At 38.8% G+C, this 20,518-nt stretch overlaps 1 protein-coding gene across 4 annotated transcripts in view; it reads right to left on the bottom strand.

Annotated features, from left to right (window-relative positions):
• KALRN (kalirin RhoGEF kinase) overlaps positions 1 to 20,518 on the bottom strand; it is a gene marked incomplete at its 5' end in the record, with an annotated part of 564,822 nt that overhangs the window by 181,129 nt on the left and 363,175 nt on the right. For all 4 annotated transcript variants that reach the window (XM_081316371.1, XM_081316370.1, XM_081316372.1 and 1 more), the window contains 2 exons: positions 602 to 771; positions 11,902 to 12,093. In XM_081316371.1, coding sequence (XP_081172497.1) covers positions 602 to 771; positions 11,902 to 12,093 — 362 coding nt within the window. The remainder of the gene's footprint in view (positions 1 to 601; positions 772 to 11,901; positions 12,094 to 20,518) is intronic.

The raw sequence follows: 20,518 nt of genomic DNA, 5'->3' as shown, positions 1-20,518 counted from the left end.
ATTCCATGCAGTCACTTTTAAGGCACACGCTGTAAATTGCACTTGCAGAAACCCAGTACAATTGGAAACTGTAGGTATCGGTTGAAAGCTTTGCTTTATTGTGCCACAGGGATCTTGCTAAACTGAAAGCTCTTACAGGTGGAAAAAAAAATAGTAATGATACATTAAAGGCATATGTTTTATTTAGTGGATTCCAGACACTGCTTAGCAGGAATAAGTATTTAAACCACAAGGCCTCCATTTATAACAATTTAATAATGTTCCCCAAATATCCACTTTTTTCAGGCAGTACCATTTAATCATAGTCAATTTAGTACACCTGCAGCTCCCCTCATCCATTACATGCAGTGGTCCAGATGAACTGAGATTATTTATTATGCATCTCTACAAATTATTCCTTATAGCTTCAGTGAAAGGATGCATTTAAAAATTACTTCTGTGCCCCTTCTGCCAGGCGGATCTAGGCAGCTTCCCAGCAATAATAAAACAGGTGAGCTATGCCAAAATAAATAGCAATACGGTTCTAAAATATAGTTAAGTGAGAAGCACTAATTTCCATGTGGAATTCTAAGGTGTGTTCCGTTGTGCCCAAGGAGCTCACCTGAGCTGTTGGATTAGATCTTCCCCTTCTTTGATGACATTGAGAGTGGCATCCAGAGTAGCTGTTTGCTGCTGCTGGAACTGCTTTATGAGTTCCTGAACGGCATCTACGGAGTCAGCACAGACGTCTTCCAAGAGCTCCTTCTGCAGGTCTTCCATCCATGTCCACAGCTAGGAAAGAGAGGAAGAAAAAAAAAAGCAAAAGATATCAGAAGAGGCAAAGGAAAGGTGGTGGTGGGGAGAACAGCGGGCAGGAAAAGGTGGAGGTATTGATCTTAACTATTTCAAATCAACTCAGAGAGTATCCATCAGGCTCTCACAAAGCACAGCATTATCTGACACTAAAGCAGGGCTTTTCAACCAGTGGTATGGGTACCACCTGTGGGACATTGGCACCTGGCAGGTGGTACGCAACCATCCTAAAAAAGTGGTAGTGGGGGAGGGGAATGAGCTGAACCGGTGGCAGCATCGCACAAGCCTGAACGAGAGACGGCTGGAGCTGCAGGGCTGTCAGGGCTCAGTGGAAGTGCCAGGATCAGCACCAGGCTCCAGCTGGAGCTTGGTGCTGATCCTGATGCTTCTGCTGAGCCCAGAAGAAGTGCTGATCAGCTGCAATGTTGCAGCATCTCCAGGGTCTTGTGATTTACATTCAGATGCTTGGCAACTGATTCATATTTATGACTGTCACAGTGTCCCAGGGTCATGTGAAGTGACCAAAACCTGCTACAGATGGGGGAAATAAAAACCAAACCCCCCCCATCCCACCCTCGCTGCCGATCCTCAACAGAAATGCTCACAACAATGAAAACCTCGGACAGGAGGAAGAGCGCCGCCCAGCAGGCAGGCAGGCGTCTTGCTCGGCTGTGGCTCAGGAGGCACTTTTTTCAGTGCCATTGTAACTTCGAATAGTCACTAAGCAAACTGTTGTAAGTCAAGGACTACCTGTACTTCATCACTTTTTTCCTTTTTTTTTTGGTCATCAAGTTTTTGACACTTTGCTAGGCGACTGGTGGTACTTGGATGTTGCCATATCCTAAAAGTGGTACAATGGGTGAAAGGGTTGAAAAGCCCTGGACTAAAGCACTTAAGCCAGTGGTTCTCAACCTTTTCTTCACCACAGATACCTTTTGTGGCCATGCATCATAGCCACAGACCACCAAGATTTAACTCAAGATTTAAATCATAACATTTTTTTGTGAATTCCCTGTGATGACATCAGCCTCCCCCCCCCCCGCGGGGTACATGGACCACAGGTTGAAAACTGCTGACTTAAACAAGTGTAATATTAAATAAAATAACATTCAAAAGATTGCCCTGAGATAACTATATAGTATGAGTGCATATATAGAATGACTGTCTTTTTCATTTTTTTCTTTTCAATTAAAGAGAAAGAATACAGGAGATAAATGAAAGATGCAGTTCTATAATTACCAAAGATAATAGAAAGGCTAACACAAGGATGGGTATGGGCTATTTGGATAATCTTTTGCCATTTGGATCATTTCTTTGGACAATGATTGATTATGCAGATAAACTCCCATACGCACACACACCAAGGACAAACATATATATATACAGGTGAAACTCGAAAAATTAGAATATTGTGCAAAAGTTCATTTATTTCAGTAATGCAACTTAAAAGGGGAAACTAATATATGAGATAGACTCATTACATGCAAAGCAAGATAGTTCAAGCCGTGATTTGTCATAAATGTGATGATTATGGCGTATAGCTCATGAAAACCCCAAATCCACAATCTCAGAAAACTATTTTTTTTTTATTTTAATTCCATTTATATCCTGCCCTTCTCCGAAGACTCAGGGCGGCTTACAGCTTAGCAATAGCCTTCATTCTATGTATATGCCTGCTTATTAGGGCTTTCACACACACCCCAAGCGGCATTATTACAAAGTCAGCTTAATTGCCCCCAACAATCTGGGTCCTCATTTTACCTACCTCGGAAGGATGGAAGGCTGAGTCAACCTTGAGCCTGGTGGGATGCGAACCTGCACTAATTGCAGGCAGCTGGTGTTACTTAAGGAGGCATTGGCCCACTGCTCCACCAAGGTAATTAGAATATTACATGCAATCAATAAAACAAGGAGTGTACATAGAACAATATTGGACCTCTGAAAAGTATAAGCATGCATATGTACTCAGTACTTGGTTTGGGCCCCTTTTGCAGCAATTACTGCCTCAATGCGGTGTGGCATGGAAGCTATCAGCCTGTGGCACTGCTGAGGTTTTATGGAAGACAAGGATGCTTCAATAGCGGCCTTCAGCTCTTCTGCATTGTTCGGTCTCATGTCTCTCATCTTTCTCTTGGCAATGCCCCATAGATTCTCTATGGGGTTCAGGTCAGGCGAGTTTGCTGGCCAATCAAGCACAGTAATCCCACAGTCATTGAACCAGGTTTTGGTGCTTTTGGCAGTGTGGGCAGGTGCCATGTCCTGCTGGAAAATGAAGTCAGCATCCCCATAAAGCTCATCTGTGGAAGGAAGCATGAAGTGCTCCAAAATCTCCTGGTAGACGGCTGCGTTGACCCTGGACTTAATGAAGCACAGTGGACCAACACCAGCAGATGACATGGCTCCCCAAATAAACACAGACTGTGGAAACTTCACACTGGACTTCAAGCATCTTGCAGTGTGTGCCTCTCCATTCTTCCTCCAGACTCTGGGTCCTTGGTTTCCAAATGAGATGCAAAAGTTGCTCTCATCAGAAAAGAGGACTTTGGACCACTGAGCAACAGACCAGGTCTGTTTTTCTTTAGCCCAGGTAAGACGCTTCTGACGTTGTTTGTTGTGCAGGAGCGGCTTAACAAGAGGAATACGACATTTGAAGCCCATGTCCAGGATCCGTCTGTGTGTGGTGGCTCTTGATGCACTGACTCCAGCCTCAGTCCACTCCTTGTGAAAGTCCCCAACACTTTTGAATGGCCTTTTCCTGACAATCCTCTCCAGGCTGCGGTCATCCCTGCTGCTTGTGCACCTTTTTCTTCCACACTTTTCCCTTCTACATAACTTTCTATTAATGTGTTTTGATACAGCACTTTGGGAACATCCAACTTCTTTTGCAATTACCTTTTGAGGCTTTCCCTCCTTATGGAGGGTGTCAATGATGGTTTTCTGCACAACTGTCAGGTCAGCAGTCTTCCCCATGATTGTGATTCCTACTGAACCAGACTGAGAGACCATTTAAAGGCTCAGGAACCCTTTGCAGGTGTTATGGCTTAATTAGCTGATTAGAGTGGGACACTTTGAGCCTAGAATATTGCACCTTTTCACAATATTCTAATTTTCTGAGATTGTGGATTTGGGGTTTTCATGAGCTGTAAGCCATAATCATCACAATTATGACAAATCACGGCTTGAACTATCTTGCTTTGCATGTAATGAGTCTATCTCATATATTAGTTTCCCCTTTTAAGTTGCATTACTGAAATAAATGAACTTTTGCACGATATTCTAATTTTTCGAGTTTCACCTGTGTGTGTGTGTGTGTGTGTCCCCAGGCCCAGAAGAGGAAAGCTAGGCTAAACAGACAAGAATCACCAGGGGCAAAGCTGGATAAGGTGTAGCTTCCTTGGAACTGGAAAAAACCTGGGAGAAGCCAGCTGTTGAGAGCTTTATAAGGTGGTCTCAATGGCTGAGACAGTTGCTGGAGACCATATTTGTTCACCCTGCCTTGTTCTTCCATATTTGCAACCTGTAACCACTGATGGTTTTCTTGGCTGTATCAACCTTCACTTATTCCACAAGGGTTCTTCTAGCCTCGAGATCTCTCTTGTAATCTGTTATTTCTCATGTTGAGACTGGTTTGAAGAATTCTATGACTCCTGTAAGATCTGTGTAGGACTCCTTTTCTGGTTCTGTAGGATTGCTTTTCTGAAGTCCTGCAGGCTTGTTGTTCAGAAAATTTCTCAGTATAGAGATGCGAACTCCAAATAAAATCACCTTTGGAGATCATCTCTATCCCAATAAATCTGTGCATTGACATACATGCACATGGGCATGCATAAATATGTCAGATCAGAGTACCTTGACAGGCACTTGCATAATATTTACTTATTTTATTTATTAAGCAAATTTATATAGCTGCCCAATGAAACATAGGTGTTTTTGGGCAGCTTACAATATTTGCAAAATAGACAATGACTTCCAGTCAAAATTCAGTAACAGAATTTCAGTTTATTCATAATCATTCAGATCTCATCTATTGTGTATGACCTATTTTCATTTACTAGTCTCCCAATAATAGAGTTGGAAGGGACCTTGGAGGTCTTCTAGTCCAACCCCTTGCTCAGGCAGGAAACCCTATACCATTTCAGACAAATGGTTGTTCAGTCTCTTCTTAAAAACTTCCAGTCTTGGAGCATTTACAGCTTCTGGAGGCAGGTTGTTCCACTGATTAATTGTTCTAATTGTCAGGAAATTTCTCCTTAGTCCTAGGTTGTGTCTCTCTTTGATTAATTTCCATCCATTGCTTCTTGTCTTGCCTTCAGGTGCTTTACAGAATAACTTGACTCCCTCTTCTTTGTGGCAACCCCTGAGATATTGGAACACTGCTATCATGTCACCCCTCGTCCTTCTCTTCATTAAACTAGACATTCCCAATACCAACAACTATTGTTATATGTTTTATCCTCCAGTTCCCTAATCATCTTTGTTGCTCTTCTCTGTACTCTTTCTAGAGTCTCAACATCTTTTTTCCATTGTGGCGATCACAACCAGATGCACTATTCCAAGTGTGGCCTTACCAAGGCATTATAAAGTGGTATTAACACTTCAGGTGATCTTGATTCTATCCCTCTGTTAATGCAGCCTAATACTGTGATGGTTCTTTTTGGCAGCTGCAGCACATTGCTGGCTCATATTTAAGTGATTGTCCACTAGGACTCCGAGATCCCTTTCATAGTTACCACTACTGAGCAAGGTACCACCTATACCAGGGGTAGGCAACCTCGGTTCTTTTATGACTCATGGACTTCAACTCCCAGAATTCCTGAGTCAGCTATTGACTCAGGAATTCTGGGAGTTGAAGTCCATAAGTCATAAAGGAGCCGAGGTTGCCTACCCCTGACCTATACTATACCTGTGCATTTGGTTTTTCTTGTCTAAATGTAGAACCTTACTTTTTCACCATTGAATTTCATTTTGTTAGATAGTACCCAATGTTCAAGTCTGTCAAGATCCTTCTGTATCTTAAGCCTGTCTTCTGGAGTGTTGGCTATTCCTTAAGCCTATCTTCTAGAGTGTTGCCAGCTTGGTGTCATCTGCAAATTTGATGAGTTCCCCATCTATGCCCTCATCCAAATCATTGATGAAGATGTTGAAGAGCACTGGGTCCAGAACAGAGCCCTGGGGCACTACACACTTCTCTCCATGTAGATGCAGTTCCATTGAGGACCACATGCTGAGTACAGCCGGTCACCCAGCTACGAATCCATATTGCTCGGTTTTACTTTGAATAATAGCATACATAGTGTATTTTGCTTAAGTGATTTTTTAGATCTCACATTCTTTTAAGATCAACACCAGAGGCAAGGCTTTAGGAAGAGAAGGAGTCCTTCACTCTACTTGTATTGTATTGTAAGCCGCCCTGAGTCTTCAGAGAAGGGCGGGATATAAATGGGATTAAAAAAAATACTTTCTAGCCAATCTTTCTGAGAAATGAAAGGTGCAGAGGAGCTGAAACAACCCACAAGCACTATTTCTTGCCATTTTTAGAAGCTCTTTTATTTCCCTAAATAGAAAAATTACAGAATTAAGATGTTGAAATGCTGAATATGGTAGGGTGAAGAAGGTCATGTCGAGAAGGACTCAGTTCATTTTGTTAGAAGAATTCAAATAGAGGAAATCAGGTGTCTGAGATACTTTACTTTAGATTTCTGAATTGAGCAGGTGCTTCGTGTTGATGGTGTAAATTATCTTATCCGATGCTATGAGTCTATGTTTAGCTTTACAATCTAGACAGTTCAGCCTGGCAGGTCAGATCAGACCTGTACATTGGAGTTTTCATATCCCAGCTTTAAGGAGATGTGATGATACATGATTGTGACAAATATTGTAGAATCCAAGAGTCTGGAATCCATTTCCCCAGGCTAAATCCAATACACTCATAGAGGTATCTATGGAGGTGTACAAGCCTTTGGGTGAAGGAGATAACTCTTTCAGACAAAGTATATCAGATTGCCTCTGATTTTCAGACTGCACCAGTGTCTGTCTCTAATGATGTAAACCTGAATGCAAGATCATATGCCGATTTGCTTAAGTGGGAAAAATGTGTTGTAGTGGATCAGATTAAGGAACAAACTTAGTTGTATACAAAGGTATGCAACGAAACAAAAATGGCAGATGATTGTGAACGGCAGGGTGTCTGCTTGCAGCTCTTTAGGCCCAAATGCCATACAGTAGTCCTTCGTGAAATGATTGTTTACTAATTGTCTTTATAAAATAAGTGTCAAGAAAAATATTAAACAGTTTCTTCCTTTTGAATTTATGAAGCAACTTTCTATAGCTTTACCAAATGCAGTTGCATATAATCCATTAATAAATACATTAGCTGCCCCAAACTAAATACTGGCAACATTACCAATGAAGACTATTTGGGAATCGCTACAGAAATAAATGTAATAAATGTCTGTTATGTTATGGTAACAACACCAATATAATTTTGCATTATGGAGGAATACTCTGCTATTGAACTATCTGAATAGATGAATATGACTTCAGCTATGCTTTGGTACTGACATCCAGTGCCCTTGAGAAAGTTAAATGCTGATGTGCATTTGGCCTGACATTTTCAACAGTGATGTTGAATATCAATATGTTGCAGATTGATCCATTAATTCTAAGCAGTCAGGGTATCAGGTTAGCAATAATTTGCCATTTTTTAGGAAAAATTAAGGGTACCCAGGAAACTGCTCACTCCTTTAAAGAGCGATAATAAAAATAGTCAACTTATAATTCCTCAACCTATATAAAATCTTTCTATGACTTATAGCTTTAAGAAGACATTATTTCCTGGCTATTATTTCTTCTGTTATCTCTTTATGCATTCATTACTATATTTACTAACTTTCAAGAAAAAAAAGTTCTTAAAAGACACAAGTATTTAAGAGAGTTATACTTCCCATCAATGAACAAAGATCCAACTAAACGATCATAATAAATTTACATTTTATGCACCTCATATTAAATAATGTCATGAGAAAGTCAGATACTGTGAAATTGTGATTTTTTAAAGAATGCCTGTCAAGATGGCCTTTTAATAGACTGTCATTATAAATCTAGAGAAAATTAAGAGCAGGAACTGCTATATAAATTCTATGCTAAGAGATTTTTCCCCCAATTCTGAATAGTGATAATTGATAGCTGAATTTGAGGCTGTTAAGAGATGCAGAGTCCTGCTCAAAATAAGTCTTATTAAGCTATCTGGAAGAACTATAAAGTTTCCACCATTTCCTCTGCCTAAGAACATTCCTCAGACCTTTAGTAAAGGAATGCAGCCAGTCCAGCATGTACATGTTTTTTTTTCCTGTTCCATCTTATCAATAGTCACAGGACTCTTTATGTGACTTCTGCTGATGTCTGCTGTCTGCAAAGTTAACCTAACAAAAATCATTCAGGGTCAGTCTTTGAAAACTTCTGATGTTTTCCTCCTTTTCTGACAAAATAAAAATTCATTTGAACTAATTAGCTTCTCTATTATCTCTGAACTGTTATATATTATCAACAATGTTGAGGAGCAACAAAGATGATTAGGGGCCTGGGGCCTAAAACGTATGAAGAAAGGTTGCTGGAACTGGGTATGTCTACTTTAATGGGAAAAAAAGACCAGGGGGGTCATGACAGCAGTGTTCCAACATCTAAGGAGCTGCCACGAAGAAGAGGGAGTCAAGCTATTCTCTAAAGCAGACATGTCAAACACAAGGCCCAGGGGCCGGATCCGGCCTGCGAAGTGGTTTCATGTGGCCCGTGAAGCCATCCTGGAAACAGTGAGGGAACGGCCCCCACTACCTTGGCCCTGGCCCAGAGACCCTCCTTCTGCCAGAGACCCTCAGATCTGTCCCACTCCTGCCCAGGTCCCCATAGGCACCCTTGATGCGAACGATGTAGAGCTGGCCACGCCCACCCAGTAGGCCACACCCACTCTAGCTACACCCACCGAGTAGGCCACGCCCACCCTGGCCATACCCACCCGGCCCCCTGAGGGCAACCGCAATGCTGATGCGGCCCTCAATGAAATTGAGTTTGACACCCCTGCTCTAAAGCACCTGAAGGCAGGACAAGAAGAAATGGATGGAAACTAACCAAAGAGAGAAGCAACCTGGAACTGAGGAGGAATTTCCTGACAGTTAGAACAATTAATCAGTGGAACAACCTGCCTCCAGAAGTTGTGAATGCTCCAGCACTGGAAGTTTTTAAGTAGATTGGACAACCATTTGTCTGAAATGATATAGGGCTTCTTGCCTGAGCCGGGAGTTGGACTAGAAGTCCTCCAAGGTTTCTTCCAATTCTATCATTCTGTATTCTGAACTATTTATTCAGACTAACTATTAGAAGGAAAATAGTGCCACAGGGCACAATTCAATATAAAGACAGTTCTAGTGTAAGTTTTCCATCTATCTATCCATCTATCTATCTATCCATCCATCCATCCAGATCCTATTTTCATTATTTTTACAAATAATTCAAGGGGCAAACATATTCAACAATTCTTCCTCTTCCTATTTTCCCCATAACAATAACAACCCTGTGAGATGGGCTGGGCTGGGAAAGATGACTGGCCTAAGGTTACCCTGTTGTTTTTCATGGATAAGGTGGGACAGAACCAAAGAGTCTCTTGCTTTCTGGCCTGGTGCTTTAACCAGTAGACCAAACTGGATCTCAGTTTGTAATAATAAAGTAATAACGGTTATAGGAGCATGCACCTGAAACTTGCAATTAAACAATCTGTGTTTGCCTGTTTGACAAATCACGATCTGCCATAATATGGTTTGCTCAGTTTTGGATTAAGCACAATGCATAAAGCCAACCATATAATGAACATTTAACGAACCATGGTTGAAAAGTATAACTAAGTAGTGGTGGTTAGTTAGTTAGACACCAAGCTTGAAACCAGGAGACTGTGTATTCTAGTCCCTCCTTGGGAATAAATGCCAGCTAGATGACCTTGGGTCAGTTGCTCTCTCTCTCAGCCCAACTCACCTCCCGGGGCTGTTGTTGTGAGGAAAATAGGAGGAAGAAAGAGTATTAGATATGTTTGAGTTGTTTATAAAAATAATAAAGGAAGAAAATAAAATAAGTAAATAAATAAATGTGAGGTCTGAAGCCAGTCCATATCAATGTGATACATGAATCATGAAAGAAATCTAACTTCTGTCCACAATTAAAAGCTGTTTATGCCACTCATGTGGCATTTTTAGTACAAAAGTCACTTGCCTCCCACCACATGATGTGTCACCAAATATATAGAATAGAATAGAATAGAATAGAATAGAATAGAATAGAATAGAATAGAATAGAATAGAATAGAATAGAATAGAATAGAATAAAATAGAACAGAACAGAAAAGAACAGAACAGAACAGAATAGAATAACAGAGTTGGAAGGGACCTTCGAGGTCATCTAGTCCAACCCACTGCTCAGGCAGGAAACCCTATACTATTTCAGACAAATGGTTGTCCAATCTCTTCTTAAAAACTTCCAGTGTTGGAGCCCTCACAGCCTCTGGAGGTAAGTTGTTCTACTGATTAATTGTTCTAACTGTCAGGAAATTTCTTCTTAGTTCTAGGTTGCTTCTCTCCTTGATTAGTTTCCATCCGTTGCTTCTTGTCCTGCCTTCAGGTGCTTTGGAGAATAGCCTGATTCCCTCTTCTTTGTGGCAATCCCTGATATGGTCCAGCCCCAGCATATACCCTCAGTTACAGTACTTACCCCTTTAAAGGTGTTTATTTCTTGGTATCAATTATTACCGGTATATTACATTATTTTCAGGTTTGACAGGGAATAATATGTGCAGTTTATAATCCCCATTTTTTTTCTGGCTGAATTTATTGCTTTACTTATTGATATTTACCTGAATGTTATGCTACCATTTTAAAGCTTATACTTCTGTGATAATGGAACTTAATTCTTTCTCTTTTATTGCACATGAGTGCTGGAACAAGTAGCATCTTCTGTTTATGTTGTTGTTTTTTAGTCAAAATTCTTTGTATGCATTTCACCTCACTATTTTGATATTGTGAATTCAACTTTGGATATTAACATATTTATTTCCCACTTGCAGGTTAATGACTGCAATAAAATTGTTTATAATTTTTACACATTATTTGTTTATAGTACCCAATCCTGTTTTCAAAGTTACTTGAAGTCCTTTAGTTTGAAAATGGAAAAATGTAGAGTATGCTTTAGTTATACCCTCAGGCTCTTAGTTTCAATGTCCTCTAAGTCTGCTGAAAAAGTGTCCTATTTTTATACATTTTGAACACTGTTCACTTGTATTAAAACAGCATTTAGTCTAGTCCTGAGGAAGCCACAGAAAACTGAAAGGGACATATATGCAGAACCTACTTTGAATAGAATGGAATCAAAGCTAGCTCCTTTAGCCGATACTTGTTAGAAACAGTGGTAAAGCAGAGAGGTGCTTCAGTAAAATTCAATTGCCTAAGAAATTTAAGAAACAATAATGACATTGTCTTTTAAAGAACTCAAACCATAAAGCAGATCTTTTTTCTCCATGTGGATGAGCTTCCACGTAGCCTGGACCATTACATTCAAAAAAGAAAAGTTTATCAATTCCTCTTGCAGACCTTTATGCTTCTTTAAAGAATTCTCCAGATCAGTGGAGGACATGAAATGATGGATGTAAAGAGAGGGAGGAAACTGAATACATTTATCTCTTTCTACTTGAAAAAAAACATTCTGAGAAGAAATCTACGTGTTGATATTCCAGTTACACCATACAGATGAAGGGTCTACTCCATTGCATATAGACTTCACACAAACACTAAATATTAGTAATCAGTGTTAACATGCACATTGCTATTTTGTTATGGAAGTTCAGCTAGATAGGCAAACAGACAACATTTCAACTTTCCTTTATAGTTAGGCTGCAACTCCAATAGGGAGACATGTAACATTTATATAATTTGGCAGGTTTTCTGAGCTTTAATTTTATATAATCTAAGTTTATTCTAGTATGCCTTGAGCAATATGGACATCTTTTGCTATGTTCCATACTTGAAACATAGGTCCAACAGTATCTGAATTTCTGTTACATTTCAGGCATCTTACCTCTTTGGTATGAGTGTGGAAGGAGACAGACATATCCAAAAGAAGTTTCCTCTGTTCCACTCTCCTAACGAAGTCCTGAATCCGGACTTCTAGATGCCGTGCTGCTTTGTAAATCTCTTCAGGATCACATTCCCCAGTCTGAGCAAGTTGCTCTGCTGCTTCCAGTAGCTTGTCTGCATTAGTATAGGTATTCTACCAATACACAATAAAAATAAACTCCAAATCACAAAACTCTACTCATTAATCCTCAGAGAAAATACTTCCAGAATTCAGGAAGAGAAACCAGCATTTTAACATGACAGCAATTGTGATGTGATTGGAAAAGGAGTCAGCAAAAATTCACACTGAATAAATCTTCAGATAATTATTGAAAACAATTCTTATTTGAAATGTGCACACTTTTCCACTGCTTGCTTTTTTTGTGAGCTTCAGGAAACTCAGCCTACGGTGATCTCCGGGATCTTCCAAAGACCATCTAAAGAAGCAACTCAGAGTTAACTACTTCATTGGTGGCCGTGGTCTCCTGGGAGATATTTCACAACACATTTGGTTGTGAAGGAGGGCTGATGGCTAACAGGTTGCAACATGTAAAGTACATGCACTGGAAAATTATCTCAGGAAAACATGTTGCCTTTTTTAATTGCATTTATGAACCGTCTAAGGAAGAACACCATCTGAAAGATTCTAACTCCATCCAGGGTAGTTACCACTATCCTTAAGTATTTATAGAATTTTCATTTCATCTCTTAGGAGTTCTGACATGTGCAAGGAGCAATCTACACATTCCCAACTGCAGTACAGAAACTGAAAATGGAAATTATGGAGTTATTTCGCATTGCATTACAGAAATTAGGAATCTGTACCCTGTATGGACACGTACGTTCATTATAGTCCTTTCCAAAATATTTATACCATTCCTATATTCTATGTATCTGTTTTTAATAAGGTACTACTAGCCAACAAGAATCCACAAGACTATGATTTTTATTTTTTTAAATGATTGATGGGTTGCAAAGATAATAATTTAATTTAAATGTCAAATTTATATTTAAAATGTTAAAATGTGTTATCATCCACTTGAACCCTTTTGTGACAGAAGTGAAATGTGATGCTGTCTATACCAAGATCTACGAAAAACCTAAATATTTTTCAAGAAGACTGAAAAAGAAAAATATATTGTTTTACTGCTTAAACAGAATTGTTTCAAATGCCGGACTCAAGCTTCAAGAATTAATTCAGTAAAACCTCTGACAGACTTCATTGCTACAGAAAATTTTGTCTAAGAAGAAAGAAATATTCCTTGAGAAAACATTTCCACCATTGGTGGAAATATGTGCCTTCTTTGACACCACATTTCCAACAAGTTGGGGATGTTCCCGGAAACATTTTGGCGAGCCTGGCTGGCGGTAAATGCCAACAATATGCCATTTTATATATATTTTCTTTGTATGCTATTGACCATGTTAACTTAATGATCTTAACCCAAATTTCGCTCCACCTCTCAATATCTATTGAGCAACCTAAATCTCTCACCCAGGCATGGATCAAGGCCTTCTCGCCCATAAGATCTTATCATCCACTCCCAACAAAATCCTATCCAGGGTATGGAGCTCTCGACAAATTCCAGGCCTCTGCTTTGTGTATTTACTACTAATTTGCAGATAGGTCCACCAATCTAAATTTAACCCCTGTTCCTGAAGTGATAACTTTGTTTTTAAGTTCCCATTTAGATCTAATAACTCTTTATAAGTCAACTTTTTCTCAAAATTGTATAATGTCGGATAGATCACAGCTTCCAGGGGTGAGGTCCAAGGTGGCACTTTATTATAATATATGGTGGACCTGTCGAGAGGCTATGAACCTCTGGAAGAATATTCAGAAATGGCTAAGTAAGATGTTGGGATACCATATACAATTGTGTCCTGAGGTATTTTTATTGGGGATAAGACCACAAAATATAAATAGAACTGCGTGGTACCTGTTGTTACATATAACCACTGCTGCAAGATTGGTGTGGGCCCAATATTGGAAGATGGATGTTAGCCCACCTGACCAAATAGTAATTCAGAAAATAATGAACTGTGTAGAATCAGATCGGCTTACTATGATGTTAAGGGGACGAGAGGACACAGATTATTATTTGTCTTGGAGTCAATGGTACAATTGGATGTCAAAAAGAGCTATTAGTTGAACTTTATTACTTGTTATATGCAATATTTTTTCCTTTCTTGGTGGTTGCTTTCTTATATGGAACAGGACAACCTTATTTCCTCCTCGCAATGTGATGTAAACCGCTATTGACTTAATGTTTGCTTGATACACAAATAAAGAAATTTTTTTTAAAAAAACAAAACATTTCCACAGAACTTGATATTCATCTGAACTGAACTGATAAAAGTGTCCAGAAATAAAGATTTTTTATATAATAATGTTAAATAGATATAACACATTGATGGTAATATTAATGAAATTATATAAGAGAAAAGTAGGGCAAACTAAATATAATTCCAGTAATTAGCAGAAAAAAATAGTAGTGCTAATAGAGATAGTAATAGTAGGAGAAAGATTACGGCCCTTCCATGTTATGTTTGTAAGAATCTTTTAAATCTTTATGTTCATAGTCATTCTAAGATGAGTCTGATAAAAAGATATAACCAACTAATATGTAGTTACGGTTTATATTTTCTTATTAATGTGTCTCTAAGCTCTTCCAATGTCTTAAATCTATTCCATTTTAGCTATTGTGGTAGGTAGAGCTCAGCGGTGCATTTTTGACAAAGTTGCCTTTTTAAATTTTTTTCCAAAATGATCTGAATCATTTTACAGGCATCACATGTTTTGCCATGTCCCACTTCTGAACCATTGTGCTAAGGAAGCCTTGCCTGCAGGCAAACATCTTCATGAACCTGATCTATACATTGGTGTTGATCTTCTAAACCCAGAGAGCTTGACTACAGGTAGTTCTTGACAACAGTTGGTTTGGTGACTGTTTGAAGTTATAATGGCACTGAAAAAAATGACTTATGACCATTTTTTACACGTATAACTGTTGCAGCATCCCCATGGTCATGTCATTTACATTTGGATGCTAGACAACTGGCTCATACTTATGACGGTTGCAGTATCCCAGAGTCATGTGATCATCTTTTGCAATTTTCTGACAATCAAAGTCAATGGGGAAGCCAGATTCACTTAACAACTGTGTTACTAATTTAACAACTGCAGTGATTCACTTAACAAATGTGGCAAGAAAATGGGACCTATCTCATTTAACAATTTTTTCACTTAGCAACATAAATTCTGAGCTCAATTGTGGTTATAAGCAGAGGACCAACTGTATTATGTATTACCAGGTAAACCTGGGCTATCTCTCTTCCTCCATGTTATAAACAATCCAACTCACTATTCACCCAAAAGTTGTGTTTAGGTCAATGTGGAGGATTTCACAAAAGGTACCTGTTTTGGTTTCTAATTTTCTGTTGTGTTTTGGAACTGCAATGGAGAATGGAGTAAACATTCATTAGAAGTGCAAGAATAATTGCCCTTAGTTTCATGTAGCATAATTTCATCACTGTGCTTGATGTTTCATAAACAAGTGACAACTAACACTGCCCCACTTAATTGTTTTTATTTTCTAACAGGGTCTCATAAAAGATACTTCTTTTTAAATGATACTAAGTGAAAGAAGCAGATGCAAGTAGCTTGTCCAAAAATTAAGAAGGAAAATTATATAACTTCTGCCACAAAGCTCCCATTTTTAGCACTTTGATGCAGCCTGGAAGACACCAATGAATACTGCTACATATTACTGATCCATCTTCATGATTAGATATGTACTGACTATTGTCAGGACACAGAAGAATATATATTTTTAAAGGAAATTTAAAGCACTCTTTTCTGGAGAATGTTCCACATCAGCAATAATGCCTCGGTGCACTTCTAAAATTTCTGGACCTGCCAAGTCACTAATTATAATTTAATTTTCTAATTCACAATAGCACCTTGTTCAGGAATAAGTACTACTAAATTGATTGCTACCTGCATTCATGGAATTACAGCTAATCAAGTATTCATGTTGTGCATTGTTGCCTTTGGTGAGATGTGTGACAACATAAATTTGTTAATTAAATAAATTTCCAATTAGCATGGATTTTGGGTGCCGATGCATAGCAACACCATCCTCCATCTACTGCATAGCTCTTGAGCTCCTAACATTATTGTGTCAATAGCTTTATTTATTATTAATAATACAATCTAACATATCCCACTATTTAGCTCTTTGAAACAATAAAAAGGTAAAGGTAAAGGTTCCCCTGCACATGCGTGCTAGTCGTTTCCAACTCCAGGGGCTGGTGCTCATCTCCGTTTCAAAGCCGAAGAGCCAGCGCTTGTCCGAGGACGTCTCTGTGGTCATGTGGCCAGCATGACTAGACGCCAAAGGTGCACAGAACGCTGTTACCTTCCCACTGTAGTGGTCCCTATTTTTCTACTTGCATTTTTACGTGCTTTCGAACTGCTAAGTTGGCAGAAGCTGGGACGAGTAACAGGCGCTCACTCTGTTATGCGGCACTCAGGATTCGACCTGCCAAACTGCCGACCTTCTGATCGACAAGCTCAGCATCCTACCCCACTGAGCCACCGCGTCCCTCTTCGAAAGAATACACACCAACAAAATTTTCTCCAATTGTAAAGTTCTGTGCCCTTCTTTCCTTTAATCATTTTCATTCCCATTTTCCCCCTAAAGAAACTGACTATCTATTATGGCGTATTAAGCTATCGAGATGTAATTTCATTCAGGAGAGCCCTCATAGCCTCCTCAATTACTTGAATGTCACCAGCCCGCACAGATAAGAATAAATTGAGCACCAATTATAATTTGCCCCTGACAAGCCAGACCCATGAATGAATTAGCAGTCCCTGTAAGGAATATCATCTCAGGTTTGGAGATTGCATCCTAGATTTCTTTTATATCACCCTATTGTTAAGAGCACCAGAGCAACCCCAGCAGAAACTGGCCATAGCACAAGGTGAATATTAGAAAAGGAATAGCATGCTAATAGCTGGAAAGCTTCAATGTTAAATGTAGAATAGCAGAGCAGAGAAAAATACAAATGGGTGCACAAAGAAAACCTGGCTATGGAACAGAAAGAGATGAGCACAGATGGTTGCAATTTGTGTTATTGAAACTCACTGTAGATTTCTAAATCTTGCATTCATTCTGGGCTGCTCCTGGGCCACTTTTCCATGAAATGGATTTTTATTTTACTCAACTTAAATGGTCTATCTTCATATACCCGTTTTTATAAAACTTGCTGGAAAACATTTTTTTCTGAAAAGTTCTAACCCTGTCATTGGAGTTCCCATTTCTCTGCTGCTGGTATTTTTTAATTCTTATAATGTTTGTTATTGTTTTTGTTCTATTTTAATTCTGTTGGCCGTGAGTCACTCCTTGAGATGGGCAGCTACCTAAATTGGATGGATAGATGGTTGGTTGGCTGGTTGGTTGGTTGGTTGGTTGGTTGGTTGGTTGGTTGGTTGGATGGATGGATGGATGGATGGATGGATGGATGGATGGATGGATAGATAGATAGATAGATAGATAGATAGATAGATAGATAGATAGATAGATAGATAGATAGATAGATAGATAGATAGATAGACAGACAGACAGACAGACAGACAGACAGACAGACAGACAGACAGACAGACAAACAGACAGACAGACAGACAGATCGATCAGAGGTGAGGAGGCTGCCTTAAGCAGTTGATTGTTGGTGTTTGTCATGGAAAGCAGCAAATTCTCATGTACCAACTCAGACAAACAAGCTAACAATAAACAACAACCTAATCAAGGAATCACCAATGCCACTCTCACTAAGACTGATAGGGCAAGCCACTAGAATATAAAATGAGACCAAAGCCCCAATCCCCTCCAGCACTGATGATACTACAGGTAGTCCTCAACTTATGACCACAATCGAACCCAAAATTTCTGTTGCTACGTGAGACATTCATTAAGTGAATTTTGCCCGATTTTATGACCTTCCTTGCCACAGTTATTAAGTGAATCACTGCAGTTGCTAAGTTAGTGACAGGGTTATTAAGTGACTCTGACTTCCTCACTGACCGGCAAAAAAGTGATCACATGACTTAGGGATACTGCAACCGTCGTAAATACAAGTCAATTGCTAAGTGTCTGAATTTTGATCACATGACCATGGGGATGCTGCAACGATCATAAGTGCGAAAAATGGTCATACGTCACTTTTATCAGTGCTGTCGTAACTTTGAATGGTCACTAAACGAACTGTTGTAAGTCGAGGGATAGTTTGGTAATGAAATGTCTGCGAAATAACAACCAAGCTCAGAGAATCCCAAAGTTCCACTCTTCTGCAAATATTCTCTTCTATCAATTCTCATATATCTCTAGTACTGCTGCAAATCCACTGCGTAGGAAGGGGGAAAAGTCTTTAGATGATTTTCTGTTTGGAGAGCCAAAACAACAGGATCAGCCTTAAGCTTTATACACTGGATCTGATTCATCCTGAGGCTGAGCAAAGAGCAAGAGAGAATTATTGTTTTATGCTTAATGTGTGAATTTTGTAGAAGTAACCCAGACTTGCTTTGAAACAGGTTGTTTTTTTTTGCTTTCATCCAGCAAAACAATCCTTATATTCTTAATGACTTCCTCTCTCATACTACTTGTGCATGGGATAGGGGTGGGGGGGTGGGGAAACAGTGGTTCTTTTTGCACCAACCTACAAAATAAATGCAATAAATTTAGATCCTGGATTTTTTTTGTTTTGTAAATAGCTTTGGACAATGAGTGTATACCATTCCTTGGAAACACAACTTTTTCCTCTTCTTGGATATAATAGACAAAACTGAAGTTCTTTACAAAAAAAAGACATAAATGCATCTTAAATAAATGCATGTCACTCCATCTTTCCTGGCAAGCTATGCCTCTTTTACACAGACAGCAACATAAACAAGAGACCCAAATATACATAGGTTCCTAGCAATGATCTAATTTTTATTGTGCTTCCTGGAAGATTCGGGAAATACAGGGCAAGCCCTTTCTTCTTTCAGAGAAAGATGAAAATAACAGAGCCACAGAGAAAAAAGTGTTCACAGGATTGCATGAATTATGCCTGGTGGATTTTTTTCCCCAGTTTGTGAAGTGAGATGAAAAGTCATGCAGAAATAAACCAAAATGACAGAAGTCAATTTCAAGCAGGACTTTATTCTATACTGCATAACAACAGATGCAAATGCCCAGTGGGTGGATAGAAGTTAAATAATGAAAGGAGGGTTAACCAAGGCCTTGTCCTAGCAGAATCCCTGTTGACCTATCTAGTTTGAAAAGAAAGCTGATTTCCTGAATGGAAAACAATCAGGGAATGCAGAATTGTAAGTTAGACAAGAAATCAAGAAGCATTCAGGAAAACAAAAATGGCAACCACCTTCATACTATTGACCTGGATATTGCAGGGCTGTGGCCATGAAATCCATAAGATTCAAGCTTGACTTAAAAGAAACAGTACTGCATCCAACAATAAAGGACTGAATTAGAGAAAAAATCTATAAGTATGCTGTTGTTACTGTTATTGTTGTTGTTGTTGATGGTGATGTCAGCCTGAATTGATCCACTGCGCGATGAAAGCTTCTTCATTGAAAGTGATAGATCAAAACTACCAGACTGGTAGGTAAGGGTTTTTCTATCACCTAGTTTAGGGTTAAGAGAGTGGTCAAAATTCACCCAGCCAGCATCCATGTCTAAGGGGGAACTAAAAGATGGATGTCCTTGCTCTTAATTCAGTTCTTGAATCACTACATCACCTGGCTCTCCTTTAAATTTGTAATACAACTTGTTTGTAAATCTCCTATTCTTATTTATAGGCATGCATTGTATATCATATTATTCATTTGGATCCTTGTTAAAACCTATTTTATGTATGAAATCTACGGGAAGTGCCAACCTATCCTTGCTTTGAATTTGTACAGCCTTGCCTTTGCTCAGTCAGAACTGCAAAGCTGTGCTCACCTCATCACTTGCCACGTTTCCTTTTGAATGTCATTTTTATTCATGCACAACTCTAGACGATGTTACTTGCAGTTTTGGTACAATTATATTTTTTCTCCACAATGGTATGCCTGGATTTTTAAAAGTTGTATTAATGTTGAACTTAGATAATTGGTTTTATGCCTGCATCCATCCTACAAATAATTGGTTTTATGCACCATGCCAAAAAAGAAAAAAATGTGGAATTAAATAATTAGCTGGTATTTGGAAGCATGAATCAGACAAGGTTTTAGGTTTTATTGGCCAAAAAAATTCATACGCTATTCAGATAAAGGATGGAGATATTTAAAGAAACACTGTTGTTTGCCAGGACCTGTTAAAATTTAAAATGAGTTTGACTTTAAAAGGAGGCTGTTTAATCGGGTCTTGTAGAGAAAAACCATTCCTTCTGATGAATGTAGAGAGAGTGCCATCTGCAGGACTAAAACTGCTAATTCCAATTACTAAAATTATACAGTTTTAAGGAAAAATGTATATATATATATATATATATATATATATATATATATATATATATATATATATATATATATA

Source organism: Vipera berus, assembly GCF_964194415.1.
Source record: "Vipera berus genome assembly, chromosome: 1".
Lineage (NCBI taxonomy): Eukaryota > Metazoa > Chordata > Lepidosauria > Squamata > Viperidae > Vipera > Vipera berus.
The sequence above is the reverse complement of the archived record's forward strand: the minus strand, read 5'-3'. Positions and strand labels throughout refer to the sequence as shown.